Source organism: Aotus nancymaae, unplaced genomic scaffold (assembly GCF_030222135.1).
Source record: "Aotus nancymaae isolate 86718 unplaced genomic scaffold, 86718_ANA_hifiasm-v0.15.2.pri h1tg000014l, whole genome shotgun sequence".
Taxonomy (NCBI): domain Eukaryota; kingdom Metazoa; phylum Chordata; class Mammalia; order Primates; family Aotidae; genus Aotus; species Aotus nancymaae.
In genome coordinates, this window is record NW_026988425.1 from 120,371,724 (window position 1) to 120,392,441 (window position 20,718).

Consider the following 20,718-nt stretch of genomic DNA (forward strand, 5'->3'; position numbering starts at 1 on the left):
AGGTTTGCAAAAGTTTCCCCCCTTTTAAGTAAAATTATAATGCAAAGCCATAGAGGTACTATAAATCAACACTTTTTTTTTTTTGAGACAGGGTCTCTTTTTCTCACCCAGACTGGAGTGCAGTGGCGTAACTTGGCTCAGTATTACCTCTGCCTCCCAGGTTCGAGCGATTCTCCTGCCTCAGCCTCCCAAGTAACTGGGGTTACAGGTGCACACCACAACCACCCGGCTCATTTTTATATTTTTAGTAGAGACAGGGTTTCGCTGTGTTGGCCAGGCTGGTCTTGAACTCCTGACCCCAAATGATCCACCCGCCTCAGTATCCCAATGTGCAGGGCTTACAGGCATGAGCCACTGCGCCCAACCAAATCAACACTCTTTATAACAAACACAGAAATGCTGAAAGAAGACTGCTGACCCAGCACCCACTGGGTTTCTTACCGCTTTCCGAACCTTGGCCTTTGACCCAGACATAATGGTGGCCACAGCTTCTCTCTCTTCTTCAGGTATTTGCAGCCTGTCCCAGAGCTCTCGGATTTGACTGCGCAGACCCTCACACACTGCTTCATTTTGTGATTTCTGCATTTCCAGCTACAGCACAGAAAGCCAGTGTCATTCACAGCAAAGCAGCAGCACAGAGACTAGCCCTCTGGCTTCCTACAAAGAAATGTCGGGACGCACAGGGAGAGGAGGCCCTTCCGTGAAAGTTCAAAGCAGCGTCTTCATGCCTTCTAAACACAAGCTGTAAGGCTGTCAGGATCTCAGACTCCAAGAATTAGCATTCAAATTTAGAACTGAAAAGAACGTTTAAAACACTAGGCTAATTCAAATGATTAATATTATTTCATCTATAATTTCAATTTCATTTTCTTGGAGCTACATGTAAAGTTTTTTTAACTGTTACAAAACAAAAATCAAGATTGTATATATTACTATCGTTATCGTCTCTCATTCTCTTACCTGACTTTGGCTCCTTATTTAAGACTGAAGAAAAACTGTGGGTTTTTTTTGTTGTTTTTTTCTCTTTGAGACAGGCTCGCTCTGTTGCCCAGGCTGCAGTGCAGTGGCACATTCTTGGCTCACCACAACCTCCGCCTCCCAGGTTCGAGCAGTTCTCCTGCCTCAGCCTCCCAAGTAGCTGGGATTACAGGCATGTGCCACCACGCCCAGCTAATTTTGTATTTTTAGTAGAGATGGGGTTTCACCATATTGGCCGGGCTGGTTTCAAACTCTTGACCTTGTGATCCGCCCACCTCGTCCTCTCAAAGTGCTGGGATTACAGGTGTGATCCACCACACCCAGCAACTGTCAGTTTTTTCAAACTGCTCTATACTAGGGAGATCCCAGGGATAATTTGAGAAGACAGTACCTGCTGTAGCAACTTCTGTAGTGTTGCAATATTCTCCAAAGACAAGCAAAAGGCATCTTCATCTTCACACACCACATCTCTTTCAAAGCTTGTGTCTGGGGTGTGGTCTAATTCCTCCATACACAGTATGATCTGTCTTTTTATACTGACGAACTCCTCACGCCTAGAAGCCTTTAAAACAAAGCAATTACAAGATACCCAGGGGAAAACCAAAGTGACTTCTAGGAAGTATGAATGTAGGCAGTGTACCTTTGTTTCCCTCAAAGTTGCCACATGTTGCCTGAACTGGTTCAGCTCTTCTAAGCTGGGCACTGAGGCACTATCAATATCATAGTGGGGCATACAAAGAATTTCACACAGTTCTTGATCTTGCTCTTGAAGTAGCTTCAGTTCCTGTTTTCTGTCCTTTTTCTGTTTTCGCATCAATTCCACCTGCGTGCGCAAATCTTTTTCTAGTTGCAAGATGGTAGTCTCTCCTTCTTCCTGAATAAGACAATGTACCACTGTTATAAGATTCCAAGTGAATTCCTTCAAAGGAAGAGAAAGACGAGAAGGCGGCTAGGATGACAGACTTTCAGTTAAACTTACAAGTCAGTCAACTCATGGTCAACAGAAAATGGCACAAAGGTTTTCCTAAGGAAGGTCCCAGTGAAGAAAAGTGAACAGATACCAGGGTACTTTTCTCCCCCAATTAAAAAAATTGTGGTAAAATAAATACAACATAAAATTTACTTTAACCATTAAGTGTGCAGTTCGGTGGTATTAAGTGTACCGTTCAGTGGTATTAAGTATATCGTTCAGTGGTATTAAGTGTACCATTCAGTGGTATTAAATTTAGAGTTCAGTGGTATTAAGTATAGCATTCAGTGGTATTAAGTGTACTGTTCGGTGGTATTAAGTGTAGAGTTCAGTGGTATTAAAGTATACCATTCAGTGGTATTAGGTGTACTGTTCGGTGGTATTAAGTGTAGAGTTTGGTGATATTAAGTGTACCATTCAGTGGTATTAAGTGTAGAGTTCAGCGGTATTAAGTGTACCATTCAGTGGTATTAAGTGTACTGTTCAGTGGTATTAAGTGTAGAGTTCAATGGTATTAAGTATACCATTCAGTGGTATTAAGTGTACCGTTTGGTGGTATTAAGTGTAGAGTTCAGTGGTATTAAGTGAACTGTTCAGTGGTATTAAGTGTACCATTTGGTGGCACTAAGTGTAGTGTTTGGTGGTATTAAGTGTACCATTTGGTGGCACTAAGTGTACTGTTTGGTGGTATTAAGTGTACCATTTGGTGGCACTAAGTGTACTGTTCAGTGGCATTAACTGTATCGTTCAGTGGTATTCAGTGTACCGTTCAGTGGTATTAAGTATGGAGTTCAGTGGTATTAAGTATATACCATTCAGTGGTATTAAGTGTAGAGTTCAGTGGTATTAAGTGTAGAGTTCGGTGGTATTAAGTGTACCGTTCGGTGGTATTAAGTGAACCATTCAGTGGTATTAAGTGCAGAGTTCAGTGGTATTAAGTGTAGAGTTCAGTGGTATTAAGTATATCATTCAGTGGTATTAAGTGTACCGTTTAGTGGTATTAAGTGTAGAATTCAGTGGTATTAAGTGTAGAGTTCAGTGGTATTAAGTGTAGAGTTCAGTGGTATTAGGTACAGCTGTATTGTTATGCAACCATGACCATCACCTCCAAATGCATTTCCTCTTGCAAAAGTGAAATTTCATACTCAAACAGTAAGTCTCCAGTTTTTCCCTTCCCCAAGCCTGGCAACCACCATTTTACCTTTTGTCTCTATGATTAGACTTCTCCAGGCACTGGGCACTTTTATAAAAAGTGTAAATTGGCTGGAAAGCTTGCTTTGGGTAAGCTGTAGGGTGGTATGCCTAGCTCATATCTAAATGCTCATCATTCTATGGACATCATCTCACCTTACCAACAAAAACCCATCTAGTCGTCCCTGCCATACTCCTAACTGGTAACCAGGGGAAAAAAGTGGCTTTTTTTTAAATAGGACATATAAATTTTTCTTATATGTCCTATAAATTTACACAATTTCATTTAACATTGTGAACTAATCTATTATATTTAAGACATTTATGTTGACTCCAGGAAGCTCCACTTCATGTTCTCCTCTGCCTGATTGTTCTTGGCTACCAGGTGTGGATTATCCTTTGCCCTTTAAAAAAGGTGGTCTCCCTTTTAGGCTAACTCCAAACAGATACCTAGGCATGTCTTCCTGTAACAGGAGGAGGGACCTGAGAACCTTCTGGTTGCACTCATTATCTTTCCAAGCTCCACATCTGTCCTAATTTTTATGTCCTGGCACTGTTTCCACTGGTTCTAAGCAGAGATGTTTCAGTACCCCATGTTTCATTTCATCCTTGCTGGTGCCCTCACTCAAGTTCGACTTGCAGTGACCCAAAATATAGCCACCTCTCGGCTCCATCCACCGATAGATGTCAGGGCATGTTCTGAACTGGACTTTGCACTCCTGATATTCCAGCTTTTGAGACATTTCTTCTGAAGTAGCTATTTTGGTTGGTTCAGTGTATGCAGCTTCTGGGTATGATAAAATCCACAAACGCTGGTTTTTTTTGGTAGTATTCCTTTTTATCGTTAGTTACTTTTGCTTCCTGTTTTCATTTTCTTTCAGAGAAAAAACAGTGCAGTACTATCTATACCTACCTTTTTCTCAGAGTTTATTAAAAAAAATTAATATTCCCTACAAAGCAAAACTACGTTAAGCGGCAGCTTCTTTCTGATCATCTCTTAGTTGCTTCACCTCTAACCAGGGCAGCTATCCACAGAGGCGAGAATTCCTCTGCAGGGCCTAATTAACGATGCAGCATGTTTCCCCATTTCTCATGTCTAGCTCCACCCCTACGATGAAGCCTCTCATCATTGGCAGGCCCAAGTCTACGCTGCTTCCTAAATCTCAGGCCCTACACAGATTCCCTAGAGACCCTGTGGGCTGCCACGGACCTGAAATGGCTCGACGCGTAACTCGCTGCACAGAGTGTTCAGCTCTTTTTGACAGACGGATATGCTTTTGATGAGTCTTTCCTTCAGGCTTTCCTCTTCAGCAATCATCATATCCAGGAGTTCCTACAAGAGAGAAAACAGTCCGTAATACTGAGGCCACGGAGGAAAAAAAACTCCCAACAACAAACTCCTCAAATTTTTCTTTTTTTTTTTTTTCTTGAGACGGAGTCTTACTCTGTCACCCAGGCCAGAGTGCAATGGTGAGATCTCGGCTCACTGCAACCTCCGCCTCCTGGGTTCAAGTGATTCTCCTGCCTCAGCCTCCCGAGTAGCTGGGATTACAGGTGTCCACCACTGCACCTAGCTAATTTTTGTATTTTTAGTAGAGACGGGGTTTCACCATGTTGGTCAGGCTGACCTCAAGCAATCCACATGCCTCAGCCTCCCAAAGTGCTAGGATTACAGGCATGAGCCACTGCGCCCAGCCTCATCAAATTTCAAGAAGGGACTTCAAAACCAAACAGGAAGAGCCTGTGCTATCCTAACGCTGTGATCACATATCCCTTCTGTATGCTATCTGAGGTGAGACACCAACATTCTTACCCTGGTCCAATGCACAGCCCAGTACTATTCAACCCACCTTGATATGCTTCTTTACCACCTCAGTTCTTTGTAACCGCTGGTCCTCTGGAATCCCAATTAGCTCCCATATTTCCCGAAGGTGATTTAGGGCTTTCTGCAGACATACTATGGACTCCTCCGCCAGCACCTCACTGGAAACCAAAAAGTAAGACCTGTTAGTTACATCAGTCACGGCCTCTAGACTAAAAGCACTATTTTCAAGAACTAAAAAGACTAGCTTCTCATGGCCGGGCATGGTGGCTCATGCCTGTAATCCCAGCACTTTTGGAGGTCAAGTCGGCCAGATCACCTAAGGTCAGGAGTTCGAGACCAGCCTGGCCAACATGGTGAAACCTCGTCTCTACTAAAAAGACTAGCTTCTCAGTGGCCTCGAGTCAAAAGCACATTGAAAACAAGCATCCAGCTTAAATCACCTTTAACCACTCCCCATCCCTCTTCCTGCCTGATGTCACCAGCAATGCAAGATTTCATACCATATTACATCATGGAAACTCAACCTTCTGGACTTTCATCAGTCATCTACCTATGGAAGTAGAATACAGAATTATAAATACTTTTACTAAAGAAAACCAGACAAAAATGTTGGTAAAATAAACTAACACAAGAACTTGCTGGTGAGAAGCTCCTACAAAATATCTGGCAATTTATTACTAGTTTTTGGTTGTTCTTTTTTTCTTTGAGACTGTGTTGCTCTATTACCCAGGCTGGTGTGCAGTGGCATGATCTTGGCTCACTGCAGCCTCAGCCTCCTGGGTTCATCCCGCCTCCTGGGTTCTCCTGACTAGGCCTCCTGAGTAGGTGGGACTACAGGCGTGTGCTACCACGCCTGGCTAATTTTTGTATTTTTAGTAGAGACAAGGTTTCGCCATGTGGGCCAGGCTGCTCTCGAGCTCCTGACCTTAGGTGATCCATCTGCCTTAGCCTCCCCAAAGTGCTGGGATTACAGACATGAGCCACCGTGCCCGGCCTTTTTATTCATTTATTTATTATCATTATTATTATTATTTTGGAGACAGAATCTCACTCCATTGCCCTGGCTGGAGTACAATGGTGTGATCTTGGCTCACTGCAACCTCTGCCTCCCAGGTTCAAGTGATTCTTCTGCCTCAGCCTCCCAAGTAGCTCAGATTACAGGCATGCACCACCATGCTGGCTAATTTTTGTATTTTCAGTAGAGACAGGGTTTCACCATGTTGACCAGGCTGGTATCGAACTCATGACCTCAAGTGATCCACCTGTTTTAGCCTCCCAAAGTGCTGGGATTACAGGCGTGAACCACCACACCTGGCCCATTATTCTTAAAATACAACTAGCAGCTCAAAGAATGGCTAAAGTTAAAAAGACATCATGAAGTGTTGAAGAGTATAGAGAAAAGTGAGAACTTTCATACACTGCTGGCATGGTGTAAATTGGTACAACTATTTTTAAAACTGTTGGCAGTCTATCTCTGAAAGCTGAAACCAGCAGTTCTACCTCTACATACAGACCTAGCAGAAATGAACACATATGTTCACCAAAGACACATATGAGAATGGTCAGAGACGCGTTACTCATAAAGCATGAAAACAGAAACAGGCTAGATGTCTATCAACAGAATGAATAGTACATTCCCACAACGCAGTAACACAGCAATGAAAATGAACAAACCCGCCGGGTGTGGTGGCTCATGCCAGTAACCGCAGCACTTTGGGAGGCCGAGGTCGCCTTGGAGCTAGAAACTTTCATTAGGTCCTTTCTGTGTCAGAGAGTTCAGCGGTTCTACAAGTCACCAGCCTCAATCTCTAACAATGTGTCTCTCTAAAGCTGTTAATACATTTACATCCAAAATATCTCTAGCCATGAAATCCCAGTTTAGAGGTTGCCCATCCTTGAGAAACGTTTCTACACAAATACCTGTTGCCTATGCCAGATGGCCATACCACCAATACCCAAATACTGACAAATGTTTAAAAGAATTCACTCTACTCCCTTCACTTTAAAAATGTTGACAGTTCAAGTCCAACAGAAGGAAAAAAAGAAATGTTAGTAAGGCATTTATTTAATACAATCTTAACTAAAGTCCAACTAAAGAGTTTCCTCAGGCAGACACTCCTTTTGCACTTCATTTTGAAGACAAAAGAATGCACAAGTTAAAATCCTAATATTAACATTTTATTAAAAATAACTCTTAAGATCCAATCTGTGGCCAGTATTCAACCTGGATGCAAAGCCCTGGCTTTGAGACAGGCCAGCTAGGGGCACTGCTCTGGAGGACATTACTTCAGTAAGTGTCCCAGTCTCCTCCGTCCGACAGACCTACCCCTGCCCAGCCCTTCTCCACATGACAGCTAGTTTGTCATGACAACAAATCCTGTCAGATCCCTGGCTAAGGGATCCCCTTCAAAGACCCCACTGTCCTCAGGAAATAGTTCAACCACCTTCCACGGAAAGGCCTTCTAAAACCTCTCTCCAAGCCTGTCTGCTTATCTTTCCCACTTGTCACTCCCAAGTCTTCGGCCATTCCCGGAACAATGCCCCTCAATAAACCACATGCAGCCCTCATTTTCTTCATGCCACCGTGCTTTGTACCTTCAGTTCCTTCTACCTGCCACCACCACCTCTGGAGAGCTGTGGACTTGTCACTCACTTCCCATTTTCCCCCAGCCCCCCAGTAGACCATATATTCCAGGGCAAGGACCTCCATATCTTCATTTTACCACACCCTAATGCATAGTAGTTGTTCAACAGATGTAAAATGAATGTCCCTGAATTCCTGCCAAAGGGTCCTGTGCTCCTAACCTACCTAACCTAATAGAGGTATTATGCATTCTCAGATCCTGACAAAGGTTTACAAGCAGGGCTGCCTCTCTCTGTAACACATCTAAAAGGCAAAGTGACCATTTTTCTGAATAAAAAAATCTAGCACAATGGGCAAGGAATCTGAATAGACATTTCTCCAAGGAAGATATAAAAATGGCCGATAAGCACAGGAAAGAGGCTCAGTATTAGTCATTAGGGAAATGCAAATCAAAACCACTTCATAGCCAACAGGACGATTATAACAAAAAAATGTATATAGCAACATTGGTGAGAATCTAGAGAATCTAGAACCCTCAGACACTGCTTGTGAGAATGCAAGATGGTGCAGTCTCTTTGAAAAAACAGTCTAGGCAGGGTGTGGAGGCTCACGCCTGTAATCCCAGCACTTTGAGAGGCCAAGGAGGGCGCATCAACTGAGGTCAGGAGTTCAAAACCAGCTTGGCCAAAATGGCAAAACCCCATCTCTACTAAAAATACAAAAATTAGCTGGGCGCAGTGGTAGGCGCCTATAATCCCAGCTACTCAAGAGGCTGAGGCAGAAGAATTGCTTGAACCCAGGAGGCAGAGGTTGCAGTGAGCCGAGATCATGCCATTGTACTCCAGCCTGGTGACAGAGCAAGACTCTGTCTCAAAAAAAAAAAAAAGAAAACAGTCTGATTGCTACTCAGTTGTTTGTTTGTTTTTTTTTGAGACAGGGCCTCGCTGTCACTTGGGTTGGAGTGCAGTGGTGTGATCATAGTTCACTGCAGCCTCAACCTCCCGGGCTCAAGGCAATTCTCCCTGCTTAGCCTCCCAAGTAGCTGTGACCACAGACATGTACCATCATAATTGGCTAGTTTTTGTTTTTTGTTAAAGGTTTGCCATGTTACTCAGGCTGGTCTTGAACTCCTGGGCCCAAGCGATCCTCCCACCTTGGCCTCCCAAAGTGTTGGGATTACAAACATGAGCCACTGCACCCAGCCCCTCAGTTTAACAGAGTTCATACAACCCAGCAATTTTATTACTGGGTACTTACCCAAAAGAAATGAAAACATTTATACTAAAACAACACAAATGTTTATAGCAGCATTATTTATGATAGCCAAATAGTGGGGAAAAAAACAACACAAATGGCCATCAACTTATGAATGGGTAAATAAAATGTAGTGTATAGCCATACAATGGAATATTATTTGGCAATAAACCTTGAAAACATTATGCTAAGTCAAGGAAGCAAGTCAAAAAAGACCACAGTGATGGTTCTCTTTATATGAAATATCCAGAATCAGTAAAAAGTAGATTTGGGGTTTGTATTTTTTTTTTTTTTTTTTTTGAGACAGGGTCTCCCTCTTTCACCCAGGTTGGAGTGCAGTAATGTGATCATGGCTCACTGCAGCCTCAACATCCTAGGCTCAGGTGATCCTCCCACCTCGGCCTCCGGAGTAGATGGGACTACAGGTGTGAGCCATCACACCTAGCTAACTTAAATTTTTTTTTTTGTAGAAGCAGAGTCTCCCTATGTTGCCCAAGCTGTTCTTGAACTCCTGGATTCAAGCAGTCCTCCCAACTCAGCCTCCCAAAGTGCTGGGATTATAGATGTGAGCCACCTTTGCCTAGCCAAAAAGTAGATTTGTAGTTGGGGGTGGAAAGAATTTGGACCATAAGATGGAAAGGAGATTGACTGCTAATGAGATTTTGAAGGGGTGATAAAAATTGCAGTAATGATTACACAACTCTGAATATTCTGAAAATCACTGAATTATACACTTTAAATAAGTACCTTGTATGGTATGTGGCTTATACCTCAAAGCTGCTATTAAAAACATCTTGGCACATATTCTGAAATTTTTTTGATTTATAACTTAATTGAAAAACAAATTTTTACTATGGCCGGGTGTGGTGGCTCACGTGTATAATCCCGGCACTTTCGGAGGCCAAAGCGGGTGGATAACCTGAGGTCAGGAGCTCGAGACCAGCCTGGACAACATGGTAAAACCCTATCTCTACTAAAAATACAAAAATTAGCCAACCACGGTGGTAGGTACCTGTAATCCCAGATAGGAGGCTAAGGCAGGACAATCACTTGAACCTGGTGAACCCAGGAGGCAGAGGTTGCAGTGAACTGAGATCACACTATTGCACTCCAGCCTGGGTGACAGAGCAAGACTCTCCCTCCCCCGCCCCCAAAAATAATTTTTACTAATATATAACGAATTTTATTTGGCCTCTTGGAAATGTTTGGTAATTCCAAACACCCATTATGTTATTCTATTTAGACACAGTTCCCGTAAGAGGATCATTTTCAAAGAATTAAAAACTAATATTTCTCACTCTTCCTAACATTCAAATTATACTGAACTTAATTTTTTTTAACTTAAATTTTATATAATCCTTGACACTTCTTTCTTATATTCCCGCCATTAGCATTATCTACACAAGACAGGCAGAATCTCACTCCTCCTGACCTCTGCTGTTACCACTACCACCCCCACCCTGGCCCAGGTCACCAACAACAACTTTTTGCTGTATGGCAATGGCCTCTTCACTGGTCTCCCTGCTTCGATGCTGGCCTCCTTAAGTCTACTGTCAGCACAGGTGCCCCAAGTCCTGATCTACTCAGACTCCTCCAATGACTTGTCATCTCACTCTGAGGAAAAGCCTCTGGCTTTCCAAAGGTCTATGGAGCCCCATTCCATCTGAAAGCAATTTCTTTTGACCTCAGTGCTCATTCTACTCCTGTCACAAAGACCTCTTTGCTGTTTCTGGAACATACCAGGCACTATCCCCCTTAGGGCTCTTGGAATTGCTGATTCCTCTACCTGGATCTCTTTTCCCAGATGCTGCACAGCTTCACCCTTTTCCTCCTTAGGTCTTTGCTCAGAGATCACCTTCTCAGGGAGGCCTTTCCTTACTCATCTCTTTAAAACCACAATCCCCATTCCAACACCTTCAATACTTCTTACCCCTTTCTCTGCTTAATTACTCTACAAGCACTTATCACCATTAAATGATATACTTATTTATTACACTTCTATTTTGCTATTATAATATAAACTCTTGTGAGTGCAAGGATGCCACTTTTGCTCACTGCTGTTTCCCTACCACTTAGAATAGTTCCTTGTATATAACATTCAAGAAGTCTTTTTCTTTTTTTATTATAAATTGTTATTTTTTTAATAGAGACAGGGTCTGGCTATGTTGCCCAGGCTGGTCTCAAACTCCTGGGCTCAAATCATCTTCCCACCTTGGCCTCCCAAAGTGCTGGGATTACAAGTGTGAGCCACTGTGCCAGGCCCAAGAAGTCTTTTCGAATGAATAATGTGACATTTCAATAAAGTTTTATCATCTTAAGACGCTTCAGAGTAATCATTGTGAACAATAATTATGATACACTTAAATACTGCCTGGTTTCAGGTAATCCCCTAAAAGGAGCCAGTCTGAGATTTTTTTTTTAGACTCACTGAAAAACTCAAGAGTGCATACAAAGACTACCACTCAAGGACACAAAAGTTGTAAAATGAGGCAGTTTTTCAAGCCTTGAACATAAATCACTGGACTGGAAGAAATCTCAAAATGGTCCTCCTCTAAATGACTTCCTACCTTCAGGCAGCCTTTACTGATCGACTGCCCTATTTTTTTCTTAGCACTCCAGAGAAGGAGCTTTGTTGATCTCCTGTACAACCTGTTTCGGGCATCGATAACAATGTTAATTCAAGCCAGAGTTTTGCTTGAGCCCCAGAGGTCAAATGTGCAGTGAGCAATCTCACCACTGCACTCCAGCCTGGGTGACAGTGAGAGGCTGCCTCAAAAAAAAAAAAAAAAAAAAAGTCTAATTATATCCATTAGCCTGGAACCAACATTAAAGGGTAACTTTTCCTCTCGCCTCATTCAATCCCTTGGAAGAGGAGATGCCTAAATAATTCATAAACTGTTAATAGACTTTTTTTTTTTTTTGAGACGGAGTCTCGCTCTGCGCTAGGCTGGAGTGCAGTGGCACTAACTCAGCTCACTGCAACCTCTGCCCCCACCCAGGCTCAAGGGATTCTCCTGCCTCAGCCTCCTGAGAAGCTGGGAGTACAGGCGTGTGCCACTACGCTCAGCTAATTTTTGTATTTTTAGTTGAGACGGGATTTCACTATGTTGGCACTAAACTCCCATTATTTTGTGGGCAAGCATTTGAAAAGGACTGATCAGAATTAGTGATCATGAAATGAAGACTCTTACAAAGCCTTAGCACAATTGGTTCGACCAAAAACTACAAATTAGTTGACGCTGTATCATCACCATACTTCATCCACAACTTTCAGAAAATAATATTTGGAAGTCACAAGACCGTTAAGTGGCAGTGTCACCGACTGGTCCCGATTTCAAGTTGGACAGTCCCTCCCCAACACTGCCTAGAAAGTTTAAAAAGACCGGAAAAGAATTCCATAATCCGAATTTCTTAACTTCCAAGGAAACAAAGCTGTCTTTCCAATTCAAACAAAACGTAACCGCTGGCCAGATATAAAGAAAAACAGCCGGCAGGGCGCGGTGGCTCCCGCCTGTAATCCCGATGGGAGGATCGCTTAAAGCCAGGAGTTCGAGACCAGCCTGGCCAACCTGGGGAGACCGCGTTTCCACAAAAATAAAAGAATAAAACAAAGAAAAACAACGATAAGCTTTACAGCTTTATTTAAAGAGAAGCCACGACCACAGGTTTACAACGAGTCATCTGCGCCAAGAAGCGGCACCTGAGACTCCGCGGGCGGGGAGGGTGGGGTCTGGGCGCCAGCGCTGACCGCCCGGGTGAAGGCCGCCCCGGGCCCCTGGCCTCGCCCGCCCCGCCGCGTCCCGGCACGGGCGCTCGGCTCCCATCCGAGCGTCCGAGCCTGTGGGCACCCGCGGCCGCCGAGGCACAGCGCATCAGCTCTCGCCTCCGCCGCGGCCCTCGCACTGGCTCGCCGCCTCTAGACCCAGCCCCTCTGCGTCCCCGGCCTCAGCCGGCGCCAGCTGCCGTGATGCCCTAAGCCCGGGACCCCGCACGGGCCCCGCACCCCTTGCAAGGGCCCTGAACCCGAAACGGGCGTCGCTCCCTCCCGCGTCTCCACTACTTCGCCGCAACCCGCACCTTCTCCTCATGGCGGACGCTCCAAGCAGCCGTGAGTCCAGGCCCAGACCTACTCCACACGGCCCCGAGCGCAACAACCACCCGCAAACACCGGCGATCTCACTCCGGGTAGGCGCTGCGAGAGCCGTTGAACCCCGCAAAATTTCAAATCGCGCCACGGGGGCAAAGCCTCACCGCAATTGGTTTCGCGTCCTGTCGCTCCTCGAAAAGCCCCGCCCCTGTGGCTGCAGCTCGCGAGGGCGCAGTCGGGGCGGGGCCTCGCGTGTCGGACCTGGAAAGCGTCGGAGCGGCGGCGGGGGATGACGTCACTGTCTGTGCGTGGCGGGGCGTGGCCGCAGCCTCAAGGGACTTCCCTCCGGACCCAGCTACGTCGTAGGAGCGCCGCCCCGCCCCGCGCCGTTTGGATTCGATGGGCGCAGGCGGGGAGGGAGTTCAGAGTGCCGCGGCCGCCTGGCTTCACTGAGTCTTGGCTGCCGGGAAGCGGCGCGGGGGTGAATAGGAAAGTTAGCGCCTAATTTCCCTCGCTCATCCAGGAAGCGAACCTTGGAACTGATCTTTAGTGCGAATCTTCTCCAGATGTGGAAAGCCATACACTAAAGGGGAAGGGAAGGAACATTGAGCCCTGATCACGGGCCTGGAAACTTTCAACACCAGTTATCCCGTTTAAGTTCCATAATCCTGTATGGCAAGTATTGTCGCCATTGCAGAGGAGGAGACTAAAAAAGATTTGAATGACTTGCCCAAGTCACGTGGTTGGTGAATAAATGCCGATCACCTAGGTGTGGTTTTCCTTCAAATTAGACGAGTTTCTAAATTGTTACATGAAAATTTTAAAGCTCATTAAGGTACTTTTGTAGCCTCCTTTCCTCGATGAACATGTTACATCCCTAAATACTTACATATCACATTTTTCCCCCAGCGATTCATGGTGGCATAATATCCTGGTGTGTAGATCTCTCGCCCATTCTGCTATTGATAGTTACATCATCATCTAAAAGATAAGGCCGGGCTAAATATCTTCATACATAAATCTTTGCATCCAGTGTTTTCGAACGGCTGATTCCTAGAGGTGTAATTACTGAATGCTCCCTTTATTATTTGCCTTCCACACCAAGCCTCACTGGAAAAGCACCCTCCTTTTGTTACCCTCAGCAGGGCTGAATCCTATTGTATTTTTTTTTTTGAAACGGAGTTTCGCTCGTTACCCAGGCTGGAGTGCAATGGCGCGATCTCGGCTCACCACAACCTCCGCCTCCTGGGTTCAGGCAATTCTCCTGCCTCAGCCTCCTGAGTAGCTGGGATTACAGGCACGCGCCACCGTGCCCAGCTAATTTTTTGTATTTTTAGTAGAGATGGGGTTTCACCATGTTGACCAGGATGGTCTCGATCTCCTGACCTCATGATCTGCCCGCCTCGACCTCCCAAAGTGCTGGGATTACAGGCGTGGGCCACCGCGCCCGGCCAGCGGCCAACCACTTTCTACAAGTACTTGCATTCTATTGATTAACAATGACACCACTAATAGAGTGGACCATAAAATTTACTTTCACCCTTTGTTAATAACAGGATAGTTTTTCAGAAAGTTTCGCAGATTTGTGATCTTATTTGTTCTTCTAGCCAGCATTATTAAATATCCAGAGATAAGCCCATTTTTCTCTCTTGTCTTTCACACTGAGGTGCTGAAACTAACAAAGTCATAGAACTGATGCAAAGATATCCATTCAGAGCATAAACTCAGCATGTAAAACACTGTGTAATATGTGTTTATAATGTATGACCTTAGCATGGGCAATGTGGCAAAACCCTGTCTCTATAAAAAATATAAAAATTAGCCAGGTGTGGTGGTATGAGCCTGTAGTCCCAGCTACTTGGAAGGCTGAAGCGGGAGGATCACTTGAATCCAGGAGGTCAAGGTACAATGAGGCATGATCATACCACTGCACTCCAGCCTGGATGACAGAGCAAGACCCTGTCTCAAAAACATAAAAAAAATCTATGACAGGGTCATATATTTCTACAGGAGGGAAATGCAATGCTTTGCCACTGTTTACTTAAATCTGTTTCTGATGCCACCTATTCTTTCTGAGGACCAGCTGCCCTGTTGGCAGTGCCTTTGGTCTTGCACACTAGCTTGACATAACACTCAAAATTCTAGCTAGATGCTTGAGGAATGCCTTTTCCTTGGAATATATTCTTAAACAGAATTATCCTTATTTTTATTTATTTATTTGTTTTTTGGAGACAGAGTCTTGCTCTGTTGCCCAGGCTGGAGTCTAGTGATGCGATCTTAGCTCACTGCAACCTCCACTTCCTGGGTTCAAGCGATTCTCCTGCCTGAGCCTCCTGAGTAACTGGGACTACAGGTGCATGCCACCATGCCTGGCTAATTTTTGTATTTTTAGTAGAAATGGAGTTTCACCATGTTGGCCCGGCCGGTCTCAAACTCAAGTGATCCGGCTAACTCGGCTTCCCAAAGTGCCGGGATTACAGGCGTGAGCCACTATGCCAGGGCCACAATTATCATTATTCTATAGGAAGAATACTTTTGATGATCCAGTAACTCAGGTTTTGATTTTCTCTCTTCCTTTTAGTAAGTGGCAGCACTGTGGAATGGGGAACAGATGGGAGGATGAGCAGCTGGGAGGGACGCTCTTGCAAAAACCCAGGCAAGAGACAATAAAGACCTCTGTCATAGGGATGGTGAGGAGAAGATGAACTAGAGGCATTTAGAAATGAGAACCAGTAGGACAAGGGAACCAGCTGAAGGTGGGGCACAGAAAGAAAAAATCTGAAGTCAAGGATACAACTTTTTGCTCATTTGAACAAAGTTTGGGAATAAGGGAAGAAGAGCAGATTAAAGGATTCAAGTAGGGACAAGAGCTTCCACTCATGAATTTATTTTGTACATGCTGAGTTTGCAGTACCTGTGGAATGACCAGGTAGGAAATACTTGCAAGGAGCTCAGGAGTGAGATGAAAACTTGAGATCTGGAAGTGGATTACAGCAAAGGGCAGAGAGAGCAAATGGGATGAGCAACAACCTAGGACACTGTGGGAGGACAAATAAAGAGTATTATGGAAGCTGAGTAAGACAATGTCAAGGAAAAGGTAGTCATCAGTGAGATCAAGTTGGAAGAGGCCTGATAAGAGGCCACTAATACAGGTGGTTATAATTCATTCTTTTTTTTTTTTTTTGGAGACAGGGTCACAGTTTGCTGCAGCCTTGACCTCCTGGGCTCAAGGGATCCTCCCACCTCAGCCTCTCCAGTAGCTGGGAATACAAGCGTGTGCCACCACACTCAGCTAATTTTTTTTTTTTTTTGCTTTGTGTTTGAGGCGGAGTCTTGCTCTGTCACCCAGGCTGGAGTGCAGTGGCACAACCTCAGCTGACTACAACCTCCACCTCCTGGGTTCAAGTGATTCTCCTGCCTCAGCCTCCCAAGTAACTGGGATCACAGACATGAGCCACCATGCCCAGCTAATTTTTATATTTTTAGTAGATAAGAGGTTTCACCATGTTGGCCAGGCTGGTCTCAAGCTCCTGACCTCAGGCGATCCACCCTCCTCAGCCTCCCAAAGTGATGGCATTACAGGCGTCAGCCACTGTGCCTTGCTGGCTATTTTTTTTATTTACTATAGAGATGCAGTCTTGCCATGTTATCCAGGCTGGTCTCAAACTCCAGGGTTCAAGCATTCCTCTTGCCTCAGCCTCCAAAAGCGCAGTGGTTACGGACATGAGCCACAGCACCCGGGCCTGTATTTCATAACTTTTAAAAGGTAAAGAGAGAGAGAGCAAGGCTACTAGCATCAGCAATGAGGAGGGTGCTGGTACATTTATAGGAGCATTGTTTGCTGCTGCCTGAAATGGCTCTAATGGGACACAAACTTTCATTCTGCAATAAGAAACAAAATGCTTAAAATTAAAGTGCCTCCTTAAGTTAAACAACAAAGTCATTTTCTCAAAAATGTAATGAATCACAACATTTTAGAACTGGAAAGGTGTTTGCTGGTCACCTCACCCATCCTCCTCATTTTATGGTTGAGGAAACTCAGGAATAGAGCATTTGAGTGATTTTTACAGGGAAGAACCAGACCAGCCTGCAGCCACTACAGAGTCCAGGCCACGAAGCATATGGTGCCCCTGCAGAAAGCCCCAAGGGGCTTTCACTAATAAAGATGGAGATGCGTGTCTAGAATGCCGAACACATTACATCTGAGAGCAGAGGCTTTATTTACAAGGATATTCAAACAGGATTTAGCAAAGGCTACCTCTTCCTGCTTATTATCTTAGCAGCATGGGTTGTACTTCATGAACAGAAAAGAGAACTGTCCTGGGAGCAGGAAGTGAACTCTCTTCTTAGATATGTTCTCTAAATCCCAACGTGTTCCATGCTCCCCACTCAGTAGTTGGTGGACACTTGGTTATAGCCTCCATCCCACTGGGGAATGTGTCCAGAGAAGATGTCAACATTGGCCGGGAAAAACATCAGGCTTTCACCTCACTCATGGCCTCCATCAGGCGAGCACTGTTTGTGACTGCTGTCGTCAGGAAAATGAACCTGTAGCCTAAGGAGACAAATGCAGCAGCAGAAGAGACAGCGCAGATCTTAGGCCCCCGTGGTAATCATGCAGCCCCTCCAGTTCCACAGTCCCCATGGGATCAGAGCACCAGTTTATAGACAGAGACATCAGTGCCACACTCCTGGGCACCACTGCTTTCTACGCCTAGGATAACTGGCTCCCTGCTACAGCAGCCCACAGTAAGGCTATGGCAAGCTGTACCCCAAGGCCAGGAGAAAAAATATTCCTGTGCAGGACAGTGTGTGTGTGCGTGTGTGCGTGCGTGCGTGTGTGTGTGTCTGTTAAGTGTGTGTGTATTAAGATGGAGTCTCGCTCTGTTGCCCAGGCTGGAGTGCAGTGGCACGATCTTAGCTCACTACTACCTCTGCCTCCCAGGTTCAAGCAATTCTCCTGCCTCAGCCTCCCGAGTAGCTGGGATTACAGGCGCCCACCACCAAACCTGGCTAATTTTTGTACTTTTAGTAGAGACAGGGTTTCACCATGTCGGTCAAGCTGGTCTCAAATTCCGGACCTCAGGTGATCCACCTGCCTCAGCCTCCCAAAGTGCTGAAATTACAGGCATGAGCCACCGCACCCAGCCTACACTTTGTTGGCCAGATACAATGCAGGCTAATTCTCACCTTTGTGCTCTCTCTTACCTTTCTCTCTGCCCAGGAACCGGAGGGCTGAGATCTCAGAGAATGTGCAACCACCCAAGAACACCACCAAGATGAGGCGCAGGGACTCACTGGAAGCCTTGTCTTCCTTGGTCATGTCTGTGAGGATCAGACCAGATTCAGCTCTTCCCTGACACGCTAGTCCTAAGTGGTGCCTACAGCCCACCCCTCACTGCCAGCCTCCCCACTGTCGATGCCACATACCTGTGAATGCAAAGTCACCACAGTTGAGCAGCCGTACCACCTCATCAAGGCCCTGCCAGCTTCGCCGCTCTAGCACCTGGGAAGGCGTAAGCACTGTTTCAAGGCTACAGACAGTGTCAGGCTTAGGAAAGGAAGGGCACAGCAGCCAGACTGTCACGTTTCTTGCTCATTACTCAAGTAGCAAGAAGTTGAGACAGGGCTGGGTGCAGTGGCTCACGCCTGTAATCCCAACATTTTAGATGGTCAAGGTGCGGGGGATCACCTGAGGTCAGGAGTTCGAGACAAGCCTGGCCAACATATAGTTGGCCCAATCTATATGAAACCCCATCTCTACTAAAAATACAAAAATTAGCTGAGTGCACTGTAGTCCCAGCTACTTGGGAAGCTGAGGCAGGAGAATCACTTGAATTGCAGAGGCGGAGGTTGCAGTGAGCTGAGATCGCGCCACTGCACTCCAGCCTGGGCAACAGAGCAAGACTCCATCTCTCAAAATAAAAACAAAGTTGAGACAGGCCAGGGACCAAGAGAAAGCAGAGAGAGTAAAATATGAATGGACGCAAGAGTAACATGCTCTCACCTGCTCAATGATTCGGCAGCTCAGGGGCACGTAAGCACCACTGAAGACGTAAGCCATGTCTCGGGGCACTTTCAGATCATACTCGCCGTCCACGCGTGGGATCTGTAAGACAAAGGGACTTCATCAGGCAAATGACAGCTCAGCTCCCTAACCGTTTAAAGGGTCAGATAAAGTGGCAAAGCCCAAAGAACAGTTCTTATTTCAACTAAAGGGAGAAGCAGCAATAGCCCTGAAAAGAGGATCCATAGCCAAAGATGGCAGTTTCTGTTCAGGAACTGCCAGTTCTCTGGAATGAGTTCCCATGTGCCATTACTGAATAATATGAAGGGCTGGAGGGAAGGCTTCTCCTTTGCCTGCCCTCAAGTGACATGGGATATGGCTGTCACTGAAGCAGCACTTAGAGTATTCTCTGGTACTGGCAGGTGCTTGTTACATATGGATTAAATGAATGAATCTACAATGCTGTAAGACTACCAAGCAAAAGAATCCTTATACACATGAAATGACAAAAAGGCTTTTGTGGATTCAAAGTACTTCACAGTAGGCCAGGCTCAGTGGCTCATACCTGTAATCCCAGCACTTTGGGAGGCCGAGGTGGGCGGATCACCTGAGATCATAAGTTCAAGACCAGCCTGGCCAACATGGCGAAACCCCATCTCTACTAAAAATACAAAAATTAGCCAGGCATGGTGGCACATGCCTGTAGCTACTCAGGAGGCTGAGGCAGGAGAAGCGCTTGAACCCAGGAGGCAGAGGTTGCAGTGAGCTGAGATCATGCCACTGCACTCCAGCCTGGGCAACAGAGCAAGACTGCATTGCCCCCCAAAAAAGTACTCCACAATGGAATGAACCCACCGACTCCCCTAACCATCCCTGTTCCACATACCAAATTCAGCTTTTTGCTGATGGCACGAAAATTGCTCCTCTTGGCCAAAGAACTGAAGGCATCAGTAATTTTTCCTGGGGAAGAAATGTGTGTCAGGTTTCACCTAAGACCTATACATTCATGACACTGCCACAGACAACACCGTTCCGGACATGACAGCACCAGTCACATCCAAAAATTCCTGGAACCTGTTCACCTACCATTCCCTGGAACTAATCAAGATACTCCCCACCCACAGCCTTCGCCCTCCTACAGGGTACCAGCTCTCTATGAAATGCAATCCACAGGGTGACCTGAGTTTATTGCTATGTGCTTTGGAGTTAAACTAACCTAACTTATTAAGGGACCTGGGACAAATCACTTAATTCTCTAAGCCTCAGTTTCATCATCCATAAAATGAGGATGAGAAAATCTACCTCACAGAGTCTTTGTGAGGATTAAATGAGACACTAAAGGGCGGAGTGCATGGCGAGTGTTCACTATGTGGAAACCGCTCCTACTAGCAGTAGTGGTAGTAATCGTCATGACATTAATAGGAAGGAATCAATCCGGCTTCTCCAGTTCATTCTGTCTCTCCCAGTGTGCTGCCTGTTGAAAGAAGTCAGGACCACAGCTGGAGCAGGGGCCACCTGTGCTCCCTGCTTACCTGCAGCCTTGTCGGTCACCAGCTTGCTCACTTTACTCTCCACGGCTGTGAGGGTGTCCCCCGGGCCCTGCTCTGTTAGGAGCCCAGCTCGTCGCAGATTGGAGAAGGTTAGCAGGTGCTCAGGGCCATAGCTCTGAAGAAGATGCAATTAGACTATTTACTGAGTATCCAAAAAGCATCTAGCACTGTCGGCCTCTACAGAGGTGAGCAAGAGAAGGACTATGCAGCCTCTGCCGTTAGGGAGCTCACATTTTGTTGAGATAAATTTTCACATCAGAAATAACCAAACA

The 20,718-nt window shown here is 45.6% G+C and overlaps 3 protein-coding genes across 16 annotated transcripts in view; 1 reads left to right on the plus strand and 2 right to left on the minus strand.

Annotated features, from left to right (window-relative positions):
* Positions 1 to 11,137, plus strand: part of RCCD1 (RCC1 domain containing 1) — a 31,889-nt gene extending 20,752 nt beyond the window's left edge. The window contains exon 8 of the mRNA XM_064376281.1: positions 592 to 11,137. The gene's annotated coding sequence lies outside the window, so the exon portion shown is untranslated. The remainder of the gene's footprint in view (positions 1 to 591) is intronic.
* The window catches only part of PRC1 (protein regulator of cytokinesis 1), a 25,066-nt gene extending 12,000 nt beyond the window's left edge, over positions 1 to 13,066 (minus strand). For 3 of the 12 annotated variants that reach the window (XM_012463822.3, XM_012463824.2, XM_012463825.2), the window contains exons 1-6: positions 12,880 to 13,066; positions 4,990 to 5,122; positions 4,350 to 4,472; positions 1,619 to 1,897; positions 1,370 to 1,540; positions 442 to 591 (exon numbers count right to left, since the gene is read on the minus strand). In XM_012463822.3, the coding sequence (XP_012319245.2) occupies positions 442 to 591; positions 1,370 to 1,540; positions 1,619 to 1,897; positions 4,350 to 4,472; positions 4,990 to 5,122; positions 12,880 to 12,890 (867 nt within the window). In that variant the 5' untranslated portion in view covers positions 12,891 to 13,066. Of the gene's footprint in view, positions 1 to 441; positions 592 to 1,369; positions 1,541 to 1,618; positions 1,898 to 4,349; positions 4,473 to 4,989; positions 5,123 to 5,464; positions 5,502 to 12,879 lie in introns of those variants that run through there. The other 9 variants (XM_012463823.3, XM_012463827.2, XM_012463828.2 and 6 more) reach the window with 6 other exon arrangements.
* A 4,024-nt stretch (positions 13,067 to 17,090) lies between these two features.
* The window catches only part of VPS33B (VPS33B late endosome and lysosome associated), a 32,432-nt gene continuing 28,804 nt past the window's right edge, over positions 17,091 to 20,718 (minus strand). For all 3 annotated transcript variants that reach the window (XM_064376282.1, XM_064376284.1, XM_064376283.1), the window contains 6 exons: positions 20,429 to 20,561; positions 19,783 to 19,856; positions 18,897 to 18,998; positions 18,320 to 18,395; positions 18,098 to 18,214; positions 17,091 to 17,444 (listed from right to left, as the gene is read on the minus strand). In XM_064376282.1, the coding sequence (XP_064232352.1) occupies positions 17,365 to 17,444; positions 18,098 to 18,214; positions 18,320 to 18,395; positions 18,897 to 18,998; positions 19,783 to 19,856; positions 20,429 to 20,561 (582 nt within the window). In that variant the 3' untranslated portion in view covers positions 17,091 to 17,364. The remainder of the gene's footprint in view (positions 17,445 to 18,097; positions 18,215 to 18,319; positions 18,396 to 18,896; positions 18,999 to 19,782; positions 19,857 to 20,428; positions 20,562 to 20,718) is intronic.